The sequence below is a fragment of the Martes martes genome (genome assembly GCF_963455335.1).
Source record: "Martes martes genome assembly, chromosome: 14".
Taxonomy (NCBI): Eukaryota; Metazoa; Chordata; class Mammalia; order Carnivora; family Mustelidae; genus Martes; species Martes martes.
This window is the reverse complement of record NC_137902.1, coordinates 37265473-37279782: the sequence shown is the minus strand read 5'-3', so window position 1 is coordinate 37279782 and position 14310 is coordinate 37265473. Positions and strand designations below refer to the sequence as shown.

General features: G+C 56.0%; 1 protein-coding gene across 1 annotated transcript; it reads left to right on the top strand.

Moving 5' to 3' along the window:
* Positions 1 to 3325: 3325 nt before the first annotated feature.
* On the top strand, positions 3326 to 14281 carry RASGEF1A (RasGEF domain family member 1A). Its single transcript, XM_080823401.1, has 12 exons — positions 3326 to 3526; positions 5988 to 6110; positions 7904 to 8041; positions 8950 to 9198; positions 9802 to 9876; positions 10231 to 10323; positions 10806 to 10908; positions 10996 to 11075; positions 11831 to 12022; positions 12942 to 13065; positions 13544 to 13616; positions 13922 to 14281. The coding sequence occupies exons 1-12, from the start codon at positions 3332 to 3334 to the stop codon at positions 13944 to 13946; spliced, it is 1470 nt and encodes a 489-aa protein (XP_080679527.1). The 5' UTR covers positions 3326 to 3331; the 3' UTR covers positions 13947 to 14281.
* Positions 14282 to 14310: the final 29 nt, after the last annotated feature.

Sequence of the window (14310 nt, the reverse complement as noted above, 5' to 3'; positions counted from 1 at the left end):
GTCAGGTCTCCTGTGCTGCCTTTGTGGCCATCCTGGCACTGCCACCATCTAGCTGCATGATCTGGGCCAGTTACTTCATCCCTCTGTGCCTTGTCCTCATCTGCAGCATGAGGAGAATAATGGGTTTTGTGAGGGTTCTTATGAGGATTAATGAGATGACTCGGTGCTAACATTGTTGTCATTGACGGCTCTTGGACATACTCAGTCTGGGCTTTGTTTCTTATTATGATAGTGCTTTTGCTTTGACTCCCCTGCCCAACACAGGAGCCCAGATCCTGGGGGTGCCACTTAGAGGGGCACTTCCTTGAGAAGGGGGCCAGTCGGGGACGATGGACACACAGGAGTATGGCCACTGATGGCAGTTCCTGCTCTGCTGGGAAGGGAGGGCAGGATGCCATGTGCAAGAACAGAGGGGGCCACGGGGCCAGGTGGGGTGACCAGCGGAAATGTCGGGCAGGTAGAGGGCTTGGCAGGGGTTGTCCTCATCCCCACTCAATGGCTGTGGAAATTGAGGCGGGTTAGACTTGGCCAGGGGCAAGGAGCTGGCTGTTGCAGAGTGGGATTCAAACCTGAGGGTGCTCTCTTTGCCCACTTGGCGCTGCACCTGGAGAACCTTCAGTGCTCATGCTGGGGTGGGGGCTCTGTTAGGGGCTGAGTGGCCCCCGGGACCCCTGAGCTCAGGACACAGGGAGGGGAGAGAGGAGGACATGTAGGCAGGGAGCATCCCCGGTTGGTCCCTGGGCAGGGGAGATGCAGGGGTGGACCCTACAGCTCCCTGTTATCTGAGTGGGTTCCAGACCCTTGCTTCAAAGTCTGCCTTCTCAGGGGACCCGTGGTGGTGCCTGTGGCTCCATCCACAGGCCCAGCCCTGCACTTCAGACTCTCTAACGTGGCTTTATAAAAAGGGCTGATTTCCAAACTCAACCTCTTTGCAGTAAAGAAAACGAAGTTACTTTAAAAATGACAAAATGGATGTACCATTTAGAAAAGTTACCAAATAGCTTACAAATGTGTAGAATGGAAAGTGAAAGTCTCCTTCTCCAGCTCTCTTGCAGTAAACTCTGTAACTGGTCTGTGGTGGTGGATGGCCACGTGTTTCTGTGCGTTTACGTAAACTCATGTTGATGTCATTGAAAAATGGGCAATACAGGATCTCACACAGTTGGGAAGTTCAGTTATGGGGTCCTGAGCCCAGCTGCTGAAGGAAGGGCCACCACCCTGAGCCAAAGGGATGGGCCTTTCCTGGTAGCTCCTTCCGTGGCTTGCTGGTCTGGTCTGGTCTGGGCTGGGGATGGGTGGGGTGCCCTGGAGGACTGAGACCCCCATGAGGCTGAGGATCCTTGGGGGAGGAGCAGGGTGAGGACTCCTGGGCCATGGGCAGGGGGCTGCCTAAGACACATGGATTTGGGCAGCCTCAGGAGCCCCCCCGCAGATGGCTTGCTAAGGCACAGATCAAGGACCGGGCCTGCGTTTCTGACTTGGCCGGTCTGGGGCAGGGCCAAAGAATGCGCATTCCGATGTGTGTTGAGGGGTGTGTTCTGTGAGTCTGAAGCCGTGTCCCCAGGTGGGGCAGCTGAGCCTAGGGACCAAGAGCATTTCAATCCCTCGGGCTTTCCCTGAGCTCTTACTCTCCTTCCAGAAGATTTTTTGAGAATTCTAAGGCACCCTTCAGGTGTTTGGCCTTAGCCTACGTTATTTGGGTTGAGTGCCCTTTGTCCCCTCATGTGAGGCTCAGCTGATGGGCTGTGGGCTGGGAGTCGGATCTCCTTGTGTGGACCTTGGAGCACACTGGCCCTGGGCTGTATCATGATGAGAATAATCATGACTACCATTTGCTCGCACAGTGGGGAAACTGAGGCCACACTGGCTCAGAAGCTTGCCCCAGTTTGGGTTAGAAAGCAGGCCAGGGCTGGAGCAGCAGCAGCAGCTGCAGCAGCGGTGAGCGCCGGGAAGCCCACGGAGGGTGTATGGGGAGGCAGCCTCCAGTGCTCTGGAGGTGGGGCCGCGTAGCTGCCTGGAGAGGCGGGGGCGGGGCCGTGGGCCTGCTGGCTGGTGTTCACCAGACATGGGAGCCAGCACAGGAAGGTGCCCGTTCGTCCACTCCTGCCCTCTACGTGGGGTGAGGGTGGGACAAGCCAGTAGCACAGGCCGCTCAGCTGCAGGAGGGAGAGAACTCCTGGGGCACCAGCTTTTGAGGCCTCATGGCCAGTGTGCCTCACTGATCCGCATGCGGTACCTCCCAGGCACAGCTGCCCTGGGCAATGGGAAACTGAGGCCCGAGAGGGCTGCAGACTCTCCTAGGCCTCAGGAAGACTTCCTCTAGAGGCTCTGCTGCAGTGGGAGGTGGGAACCTTCATCCTCCTGGTCATGCTGGGCCACTGTGGGCAGCCCCAGCTTGGGGGGCCACTGAGCAACCCCAGGCTGCTGTCTGACACATATATCTAATAGGCGTTTCAAATTCAGCATGTTGAAAAGCAAGTTCCAGGTCTTTCCCCAGACCCTGCCCTCATGTTCTTCCCCATGCTGGTCAGTCACTCAGGCCCAAGGCCATCCTTCACAGCATCCAGTGTCAACCCTGCTCTCCTCCTCTGCTACCACCTGACCTGAGCAGTCTCTTCCTGGATTACGGAAAAACCCTCCAATTGGTTTTCAGATCCCTCCCTCACTGGGTCCTCCACATAGCAGAAATAGTGACCTTCACCCTGAGTCAGGTCGTCGTTGTGCTCAGAGTTGCCCTGCGTCCTGTCTCACTCAGAGGAAGAGCACATGGACCCCTAGTCCCCGGTTGTGCATAGTCTGGTTTGTTTCTCCTCAGACTGTTCTCCCTACTTCTTCCCTTCAACATACACTGGCCTCAGGACCTTGGCACCTACTATCCCTTATGCCTAGAATGTTCCTTTCTTAGTGTAGGATGCTGCATGACTAACACCATCAGTCTATTGGTACCATCAGTCTAATGGTACCTTACCTGAGACTGCCTTGACCACCCCTACATTGCTTCATGTTCTCCTCCTCTGTAGTTTCTCTTCTTCCACTGGAATGTAACCCCAGGAAGCAGCGTTCTGTGTCTAGGCTCCAGCAGTGAGGCCTGGTAATGCACAGAGCAGGTGTTGGAGAAACATTTATCAGATACCAGTGGCTGGAGGGTTGCCAAAGAGCCTGTCTGCCCACCCGAGCTGATCTCTATTATCCACCCTTGGGTGGAGTGCCCCTCCTGGCTCTGCTGGGGCTCGCACTGTGCCCCTGCACACACTTAGGATGCAGGCTGGCCTGGGAGGAGGAGGGCCTGGTGGCTGGTCCTGTGATACCTTTTTCTTTTTCCCAGGAAACTATGCCCCAGACATCTGTCGTCTTCTCCAGCATACTTGGGCCCAGCTGTAGTGAACAGGTGCAGCCCAGCATGGGGGAGCGAGGAGGTGGGGCTGGCAGCTCAGGGGACCTCGTCTTCCAAGAAGGACGCCTCATCTCTGGATCCTTGGAGGCCTTGATGGAGCACCTGGTCCCCACAGTGGACTATTACCCGGATGTGAGTGTCTAGGCCCTGGAGGTGGGTGGGACTGCTGGGGGGCCACCAAGGTTCTAGGAGAGGTTGCTTCTGGGATGGGGAGGGAGCCCCAGACAGAGCAGGGGAGGGGCAGGCATTAGGGATCCTCAGCCCCCCCTGCCCCTAGCCTAGGGAAGAGGAATCTGCAGTGACTTCCCTGCTGAACCCAGGCAGCTGGGAGAGGGCTTTGATGGCACAAGGAAGCAGATACACAAGCGGGTGGGACAGGGACCTGAGCTCTGGACAGGGTCCTCAGGTAGGAAGAGGAGTCTAAGAGGTAATGCTGCTATCTTGGGATCCTGTTGAGTCCGCACAGCATGTGTCCTGTCCTTGAGCTGGGAAGTTTGTTTTGTGCAAGAACTGCCATAGTCCAGAAAGAGGGGAGACAGCCTTGCCATGCCTGGCCAGCATGCAGACCCCAAAGCACATGCGTGCATGGGTAGGACTGACCTTCAGCAGCAACTCAAATCCTCCTTCTTCATTTCAAGATGTCATCGGTACATTCTTAGAACAGAGAGAAAGTTCTCTTTGTGGCTTCCCTTTTGCCTCAGACAGGGGGCATCTCTTAACAGCAGTGGTGTTGGGCCTGACTGCTCCCTTTGGAGGGTCAAGCTGCAAAGGCCGCCGCCTCCCTCCTGAAGGCAGAACTGTGCTCATTGGCCTTGGCAAGTCAGACACTGTTGCCTGGGAGGTTGGGGAAGGAGTGTCCCCCCTCTACACTCCAGCTTCTATCTAATGGAGCCAACTCTGCTTCCAGGTGTTCCTGTCCCACGCCCCCAACATGTCACGCCTCCCACCTCTCTCCAGGGGCTCTGTCTACTCCATCCCACTTGAAAACCCTCCCAGAGCTAGACTGGGGCTGGTATTGGTGGTGCAGACCCGGCAGCCGAGGGCCAGGTGGCAGAGCCAGGAGAGAGGCCTTGAGGCCCTGAAGAAGCCTGGGGCAGGATACCAACCTCCCAGGGGCTGGCCCCTCCAACCCCAGCTCTGCTGTCACCCAAACACTCTGTCCTGGGGTCACAGACTGCTTCCCAGGAGACCGTAAAGGGGCGGTGGAGCAAAAGGGTAGGGCTGGTGAGCCTGGCGGGGTTCCAGCTCATCTGCCGAGTTCCTGGATTTCCCCCAGCCTTCCCCGGCTGCCTCTGCCCCATGTATGTGTGCAGCTGGGGGTGCGAGCACACCAGCAGATCTGTGTACTCCTTGGAAATGCAGGGCTCCTCCCTGTGTGCTCTTCTTGCCTTGGCTAAGAACTCCAAGGTGTGATGTTTGCGTGACTATCATCACACGTCTGAGCCATCTGTTTAGGAGGGGGCCACCGATGAGCTGGGATCTTTGAGCACCCATGCCGCACAGCCTGGGGATAGGACATGCGATGTGTTGTATATAGGGGGGAGGTTAGAGGAACCTCTGCTGTTCCCAGGAGAGTTTTCTCCAGCGGCCTCTGAAGGCTGCATGAGGGCCTGAGGTTCTGAGTCCTGAGTCTTGTTCCACAAGACCTGTTCTCTCAGCAAACATGGCCCAGCCTGCTTTGGACTGGCACAAAGAAGACCTGCTCCTTTGGGCTCAGAATGGGGGTGAAGGGTGGTAGGCCCCTCAGCCTACAGCAGCCATGTAGGGGTAGAATCCCCAGGAGAGTTCCAAGAAGCTTCTCTCCTCCCAAGTCGAACCTGTCTGTAAGCCGGGGCTGATGTGGAGTGCTCACAGGTGCTGAATGGTGTCAGACAAAATGCTTCAGAAAACCCTGGGCCCTGCTCCCTTTTAGTTCAGATCATGAGGACCCCTCAGAACGTGTACCACATGGCCCAGTGACAAGGGCACAGGATGTGGGACAGAGGGGCCCTGGTGTGCCGGGGGAGATAAGGTCCACAGTTTGGTTAGTGACTGCTTGCAGCAGTCCCCTATTGCTGGGTGCCAGCTCCAAGATGGCCCAACCTTCCCCCGACTGGCCTCCGTCGGGGGTAAGGTCAGTGACAATCTGGAGAATGCACGCTTGGAGCCTGGCCCTGGGAGCACTGTAAACTGGGCTATAGGCTCACACAAGTTGGGAGAATCCCACCAACATCCAAGCTTGGGTGTTCTCTCCCATCGTGGGGTAGGACAGAGGGTGGGGGAAAATCTTAGCAGAGCAGGGCTGCTAGGGGCTGAGCTTGTCAGGGGAAGCCTCCAGGAAGTGGGATTTAATCTGTGCCTTGTTGGCGGGGGGGGGGGGGTGGGGGGGTGGGGGTGGGGGGGGTGGGGGGGGTGGGGCAGGACTTGGGTAGCACTGAGAGAAAAGGAAGGGCATTCAAGGTGCACTAAACCACGCAGGAGGTGTGGCTGCAGCTGGTGCTGCTGGGCCTGGGAGGTGGCAGGACAGGCTCTGACCATACCTGGGTGCCGGGGGCGTGGGGTCACACCAGGCCTGACCTAGTCTTCATTCTCTCTCCTTGTCTCTTTTCTTTAGAGGACATACATCTTTACATTTCTCTTGAGCTCCCGGGTCTTCATCCCTCCTCATGACCTGCTGGCCCGTGTGGGGCAGATCTGTCTGGAGCAGAGGCAGCAGCTGGAGACGGGGTCTGAGAAGGTAACGGGTGCTGATGGGGGCTACCTGTCTCTGTGCCCCCAGCTCCCACCTTGCTTACACTTGGGAGAGAAGCGTGTTCGGAGTAAGCTGGCAGGACAGGTCTGGCTGAAGCCGAGGGCCTTCCCGGTCTGGGCAAGGTTGGCTTGTGTCTGGCCCCCTTGGCACCCCGTGGCACCCCAGGGCATGGCTCACCATGGGGGCATAGGGAGCACACAGAGCCAAGCACTCTTCATGGGATGCTGAAAGTAACTGTACCTGGTGGGCACTCACACCTCTTTCCAGGAAAGGGCCATAGCCGACAGCATGCCAGGAATCCTGGTCAGTGTCGGGCCTCCCCGAGCTGGTAGAAAAGCCATGCTCTGTGGGTGGGTGTCAGTTGGTAGCACTCTCAGGCTGACTCCTGCTCACAGTGGTTTTCAGTGACTTCAATAGGGCTCTTTGCCCCTGTTGTCTCTTCTGACTGAGGCAGGCTTTGGGTGGCCAGGATAGCTGAGGCATGTGCTTCAGATGAGGCTTTTAGAAGCGCAGTCTGGTGCAGGAGACGGGGTGGTAGACGTGCAGTCCAAGAACCGGCAGGGCCGAGTCTGGGCTGCAGCAGAGCACATCCTGCCCCCGTTTGCTGCTGACTGTCCTCTACCTCCCCTCCACCAGGCCAGGCCTCCTGTCCCTGTGGGTTTGCAGCACAGGCCTCCGAACTGAGTCTCCTTGTCAGAGGAGGCCGTCCCAGGGTGCAAGGAGACAGGCACTGATTGCACAGGATTAGGAAAGGCTCCTGGAGAGACAGGTGGAAATAAGGCCAAGTGGGGTGGGTGGGAGAGGAAATTATAGGCGGAAGGTCAGTGTGGGGACAGTAGAAGCGTGAGAGGAGCCTGCCAGCCCTTGTTCATGGTGACATGCACCGCAGGGCCACTGAGTTCAAGGCTCTAGCTCCTGAGTGTGGGGTGCTGTGGTCATCTGGGGGAAGTGTCCTCAAGGCCTCCTGGATGCCACAAGCACCGGGCTCTGGAGAGGACTGGCTGCAGGGAGTGAGGCGGCCAGCTGGGAGAGGCTCTGGAGGGCATGAGATGCCATTGCTAGGGAACCAGCTGGGTATGTGGCCAGGATCAGGCAGGCTGGAGGCAGCTCAGCAGGGGTGGGGCAGATGTGGGCAAAAAGATGTGGGGATGAGTGGCTAGAGGCCCATAGGGCAGCAAGAACCATCCAGGTTGGGCAAGTACAGGCAGGCAGGGAGCTGGTCAGTGCTGAGAAGGAACCCTGGTGGGCACAGAAGGGGTGTGGGCACATGTGGTCATTTCAGTGGGACAGTGTGGGGCTGGGCAGTGAGGACCAGCTGGGACAGCCCCAAGCCTTTGGGACACCCACCTCAGGCCTTACATGTGTGGACCCAGGGCAACAGCAAGGGGCCCGCCCATCTTTAATGACATGTAGTCAGGAGAGGGATGCCTCTGAGTGTCTACGCCCCTTCCTAGCACTTGTTAACCTGCTTTTAACTGAGAGGGGACAGGCGAGAGACTCTCATTTTTAATAATTTTGCTTGGTTCTCGTTGTTGTTTTAAATGGGTAACTTCTAATTATAGCAAAGGAAACTAGTTTATTATGTCGTGGTGAAAGGACAAATTTTTTGAAAACGATTTTATTTAAGTGAAAGAGAGCTGGACTAAGGGGAATATGAAACATAGCAGTTATAAGAAAACCATAGGTGGACAGGGTGGGGGAAATGGGGAGATTTGTATCACTTGTCATCTTGTTGCCTGCTCTGAAGGGTGACTTTACTCTATGCCCTGCTGCCCCAGGCCAAGCTGAAGTCCTTCTCAGCCAAGATTGTACAGCTGTTAAAGGAGTGGACAGAGGCTTTCCCCTATGACTTCCAGGATGAGAAGGCCATGGCCGAACTGAAGGCCATCACCCACCGGGTCACACAGTGTGATGAGGTGAGGTCTTCCTTGGACTCCAGCAGATCTTCTTGGGTATATGATTGGGGGAGGTGGTTTACCCTCACAGAAGGGTGGGTCTTCAGGGACAGCTCTGTATGTGGTCTTCTGTGCTGTCACTGTTCCAAGATGACTGCTGGGTGGCTCTATTTGTGTCCATCCTCACAAGACGACCTGGGTTTGGGGTGAGTGCAGTGGGAACCTAGTAGGAGGTTCTAAGAGCCTGTCTGCACTTCTGGCCCCCAGCTCACTCCTGGCCTTCTGTGGAGACAGGAAACCTGGGAGGTGCTCTCTGTGCTCAGTAGCTTCTGTCTGGCTAGAGGGCTCAGAAAGTCCAGGGAGAGCTCTGGGCAGGGCCAGGGCTGCTCCCGCCCAGGGACTGAAGGTTCCTAGTCGTAGAGGAAGCTCTTTCAGATGCTCTCTTCCCTGCTGTGCCCACCCCTCCCTGCTGTGGGAAGGCCAAAAGTAGCTCAAGTGGATACCCCTGGGAAAGCCATGGCTTTCAGACCCAGAGGCCCATCCCACAGGCTAGCTGGCTGAGCCACCCTCCAGGACTCAGAGGAGCTCATGCTGTATTTCATTCTGTCCTGAAAGGCCCAAATGCTCGTGGCAGGTTTGAGTAGGGACGTGGGTTCAAAGTTAGGCATATCAGGGTGCCTGGGTGGCTCAGCAGGTTAAGCATCAGTCTTTAGCTCAGGTCATGATCCCAGGGTCCGGGATGGAGCCTCACATCGGGTTCCCTGCCCAGCGGGAAGCCTGCTTCTCCCTCTCCCACTCCCTGTTCTCTCTTGCTGTGTCTCTGTCGGATAAATGGATAAAATCTTTAAAATATCTTTAAAAAAGTTAGGTGTATCCTTAGAGGAGATGGGTTCCTTGGGAGAGATGGTGGTCTTCCCAGCCCACACCAGCACCTTCACTGTCCCCTCCCCTCACAGGAGAATGGCACAGTGAAGAAGGCCATTGCCCTAATGACACAGAGCCTGCTGCTGTCCCTGGCTGCCCGAAACCAGCTTCAGGAGCTGCGGGAGAAGCTCCGCTCACCAGCCATGGACAAAGGGTCTGTCCTCAAGGCTAAGCCGCCAGCCACTCAGAAGGACATCCTGGGCGTGTGCTGTGACCCTCTGGTGCTGGCCCAGCAGCTGACTCACATTGAGCTGGTCAGTGCTGCAGTGGGGCCCTGCCTGGGGTGGGGTGTATTCACCAATGCTCACTCAAGGCCACTGGACCCCACCCCCCCAGCATCTTTTTGAACACAGTGCTGCAGGGTCTCCTCTGCTGGTCAGACTGGGGTGTTGGGTGAAGTTTACTTGCTAGGTCCAGCCACTGCTGCTGGGTCTCCAGGATCCCAGCAGCCCTGCACAGGGGCCCCAGGATGGAGGACCGGCCCACAGGTGAAGGGATTGGAGGGGGAGAGCCAGTTTCCCCCACCCTGTTCCCTCAGCTTGCCTATGCTGTGGGCTGGGAAGATACCCTGTACCTTTCAGCCACTGCCCCAAGGCTTCCGCCTCACTCACATGAAGCCCTGCTTCCTCCCCTCTCAGGGCAGTGTCTTTCAGACCCCTGTGTGTGGGGGGGTACATTTGGTGGGGAGGGGCAGGCAGGGCCTAACCACTGGCTGGGTGCCGTGATCAAGGAGGGCCGTGGCACACACCTGCAAGGTCTTGACTGCTACTCTGAACGTGGCCTATACCTTGACTGTGGGGCCTGCCCAAGAATGGCAGGCTTGTCACTCTCCTGTGCTGTCTCCTTGTGCATCCTAGGAGAGGGTCAGCAGCATTCACCCTGAGGACCTGATGCAGATTGTCAGCCACATGGACTCTCGGGACAAGCACAGGGTGAGGGGCTGCTGTGGGCTCTGGGGTGGCCTTAGGGTGGGCCTGGTACCTGTATATACCCTGTGCAGGGTAGGGCAGGCTCACAACCAAGTGGATATGGGTCTGGCCTGGTGCCTGCCCCAAGGGGTCAGCAGACAGCAATGCAGGGTGATACACACTAGCAGGGGGCCAGTGCTCCCAGGAGCCTGAGGAGGGGGGCATCCTGGGAGACCTGGACCTGTCCAGTTGCCCACACCCCACCGTCACCTTCTGTCTCTTTTGGCCATGGCTCCTGCTCATTTCTGGGGGGTAGGACTGGGGCAGCACCTGCTGGCAGGGTCCTCAGGCTCCCTGTGACCTGCTGTGTTCCTCCAGTGCCGAGGGGACCTGACCAAGACCTATAGCCTGGAGGCCTATGACAACTGGTTCAACTGCCTTAGCATGCTAGTGGCCACCGAGGTGTGCCGGGTAAGCGCTGCATGGCCCCTGTGGGTGGGGTGGCACCGTCACTTCTCTGAACCCACGGGGCTGCCTGAGGCTCTGACTTCTGTATCCCTCAGATGATGAATCTTTGAAAGTGGAGACAGAAGCCTCCACTGCCAGGCCCACCAACATCCCTGTTACCCCTTGTCCCCAACCCCCCTCCCCACCGCCCTCCGGCCAATCTCACAGTGATTGTGAGACAGCCGTCCATGGAGTGCACCAGCACGGTCTTTGAGTTCACCTGGGGCTCCCCTATCCTCTCAAACTGCTCTCCTGCCCCTCTGCCCAGCATCGAAAATGCCACAGCTGCATTCCTACCTCTGCAGCTCACGAGCACCTCCCCAGCCCTGGGTTGGACAGCTCTGAGGGCCCAGAGTAGCTCCTGTCCAGGCTGCCATTCAGGGATGGGTGGTGGAGGGGATGCTCCTGTGGTGGGCTCACCCTGAGGCTGTCTGGCTGCTCTCAAGGTGGTGAAGAAGAAGCACCGGACCCGCATGCTAGAGTTCTTTATTGATGTGGCCCGGGAGTGCTTCAACATCGGGAATTTCAACTCCATGATGGCCATCATCTGTGAGTGTCCAGACCCCAGGGGCTTCCTGTCCAGCTTCTGCATGGCCTGCCTACCCCCGCCCTGACCCTACCTGCTGTTCCCTGCAGCTGGCATGAACCTCAGTCCTGTGGCGAGGCTGAAGAAAACGTGGTCCAAAGTCAAGACAGCCAAGTTTGACGTCTTAGAGGTAGGCACCTCAGCCTCATCCTGCATTGGCCTACAAAGGGGTGGACCTACATCATGCTCTGCCCCCTTGCTCAGAACCCACTGTGCACCGTGCCATCTGGTGTAGGGCATGTTGAGCTGGCCTGGCTGCTCTAGGAGGTAGGTAGCTGAAGCCCTCCTTGGCCCTTAGGACTTTAGTCAGCACTGGCATGGCCTAAAGCAAGTTCTGGAGAGTGCTTAGGAAATAGTTTGACAAAAGTGTGCCCGTGTGCCCTGCGCTGGGTGATGTTAAGCCGACTGGTCTTTTCCTGGCTTGAATTCCTGTGGCCCTGGATCATCTGGGTGGCCTAAGAGTAGACAGGCAGGTTCAATTATAGCCTTCCCCCATTTTTGATCACAGAAGCCACTTTCTGTAAATGTCTCATGGAAGTTGTCAGCTTTGGGAGGTGTTGGTTCAAGTAGAGGAGCAAAGCAAGGTTATGAAAGAAAGAAGGTGAGACTCAGGCTCAGAAGGGCAGGGGAGAGGTAGGGAAGAGGTGGGTATATGCGTGTGTTCGTGTGTGTGAGCTGTGAGACTTCTCTATAATTCTCCTGATGATGCTTAGACTCAAACCAGGTGCCCACTCCTAGAAAAGAGGCCTCTTCTGATGACCATCCAGGGCTGCCCAGTGGGGAAGGGCCTTCCCATCACTGTTTTCCACTCTGCAAAGGAGCATTCTGAGCAAGTCACAGGTGCAGGGAGAACACTGCCCACCTTGTCCTCCTGTCTGCCTACAGCACCACATGGACCCCTCCAGCAACTTCTGCAACTACCGTACCGCCCTGCAGGGGGCCACGCAAAGGTCCCAGATGGCCAACAGCAGCAGAGAGAAGATTGTTATCCCTGTGTTCAACCTTTTTGTTAAAGACATTTACTTCTTGCACAAAATCCATACCAACCACCTTCCCAATGGGCATGTAAACTTCAAGGTGAGCTCAGCCCCCTTGTGATCCTCAGGGAGGGGGCCAGACTGTCCCACCACAAGACAGGGCAGACCCCTCAGTCTTATCCTAAGGCAGGTGGAATTTGTCTGTCCCACTAGAGCTGCAAGGCAGTGGCGCTATTAAAGAAAGGCCTTTAGGACTGAAAGCTCCAGGGTGGGTTGTGTGTGCTGTTTGTGAGGTACAAGGGTATCCCCGATCCTTCTGGGAGGATGATCTGGTAATAAGGCTTGAAGCCACAGGGAATTTGTATTTACCCAGGACCCTGGTCCCAACACTGACCTCAACAGGGAGACAGAAGGGGCTACTCCTGAGGGTTTGGGAGTGAGGAAAGCATTAGGCAAGAAGGGGCTTGAGCAGGGCTCCTTGGAGGTAGCAGATTTCCAGAGCAGGGAGGAAGTAGCAGATTTCCAGATGGAAGCTAAGAGTTGATGGCCAAGGGCAGAAAGTAGGACAAAAGTGATTGGGGAGGTGTAGGGGAAGTAGGGTTGTCCAGTGTTTACCTCACATAGGTAAGGGGTTGGAAGGGGTTAGGGATCCCTACATAGGCCCCGAAGAGTGAGATCATGGCATGTTCTGGTTGGTGGTGATCTTGCTGGGTGTGGCTGGCATACCTGCCACAGCCTGGAGTTCCATATGGGGCCTTCTCAGGTCTTGCACAAGGGAGGCACAGACCCTGCTGCAGCTGGATAATCTAGGCAGAGGGCAGGACAGAGTGGTCTTGGGGACACTTACTGGCTGTGATGTTGCATCAGGTGCTGCCGTGGCCACAAAGTCAGCTGAGTAGGGTCACTGTCCTGTCTTACTGGGATGCAGAATGAAACCAAAACCTATATCCCTTGCCCTAACGAAGGATTTCAAGCTTAAGGTGACCTATGAACATCTAGTTGGTCTTCTGTATCTTCAGAAATTTTGGGAGATCTCCAGACAGATCCATGAATTCATGACATGGACTCAGGTAGAGTGTCCCTTCGAGAAAGACAAGAAGATTCAGAATTACCTGCTCACGGCACCCATCTACAGCGAGGAAGGTGAGGCCCAGCTCTCTATGGCAGCACACCCACCTCTCCACATGGTACATGTCACTCTGACTCCCCCACATCCCGAGCCTCTGCCCTCAAGGGGTTGCCCTCAAGGAAGCAGGCCTGATCACAGTCCCCATGCCACACAGGGGAAGCTCAGCCCATAGGGGTGAGTATATGAGGGTGGGCTGTGGGTGGACAACAGGATGAGGACAAGGAGAGATGGGGCTCTGGAAGCCACCCGAGAGAGCCAGAACAGGGTTGGGTTCATGCTACAGAACTAGGAAATTTCTCAGCCCCTAAGCAGGAAGCTGGCAGCTCTGATGGGGCCTGGAACTCCAGGCAATAGAGACCTATGGAAAGGCTCAGACCTGAGGTCATTCTTTGCCTGGGCCCAGCTGCTCCCCTAGAAAGGAAGGGATAACTGGTGTGGTAGGCAGACTGACTGCATGTGGACATGGGTTCTGAGGGGCTTTTCATCTCTCAGCTCTCTTCATCGCCTCCTTTGAAAGTGAAGGTCCTGAAAACCACATGGAAAAAGATAGCTGGAAGACTCTCAGGTAAGAGAGCCCCAGGGATAGGCCTGTGAGCCCTTGAGACCAGTATCATGCCTGGGTCTACATGAAGGGAGAGGACTGGGGAGCATGATGGACATGCCCTTCTGAAAGGCAGCCAGGGACAACTCCACACAGGCTGCCAGTCGGTGGGAGGCTGAGGGCTCGGGTGTCAGTGTTCCTGACCTTTCCCCTGATGGATGGTTCTTAGAATCCAGGCCCTCCCCAAGTAGCATGGCCTGCCCTCTGCCTGATCAGGGGAAGGGCCTGCCAACTGCCTCACCATTTCCTTATGCCCTGCCTACCTCTAGGACCACTCTCCTTAACAGAGCCTGAAGGCATGGATGCAGCCTGCAGACGATGGAGGAAGCACACACGTGCACTGAGTTTGAATCTTGATCGATAAGGGTTGAGATGAGGAGGCCTCACTGGTTGGGGTCCATTTTGTATATAACTTTTATGAAAAAAAAAATTATTTCATGCATCAACCTTTGGCACTTACAAGGTTTTCTTTCTTTTTTTTTTTTTTGTCATTTATTTTAAATAACAGGGCAGGGCCCTGCTTCGGGAGGGGTGGGAAAGAGTATCATGGGAGATGGCATCCATGATAACATCTTATTCTAATGAAATGTAGATTTTTATTTTCTACTTTTGATTATTAACATCGTATGAAAAAATATTAAAAAAAAAAACCCAACCA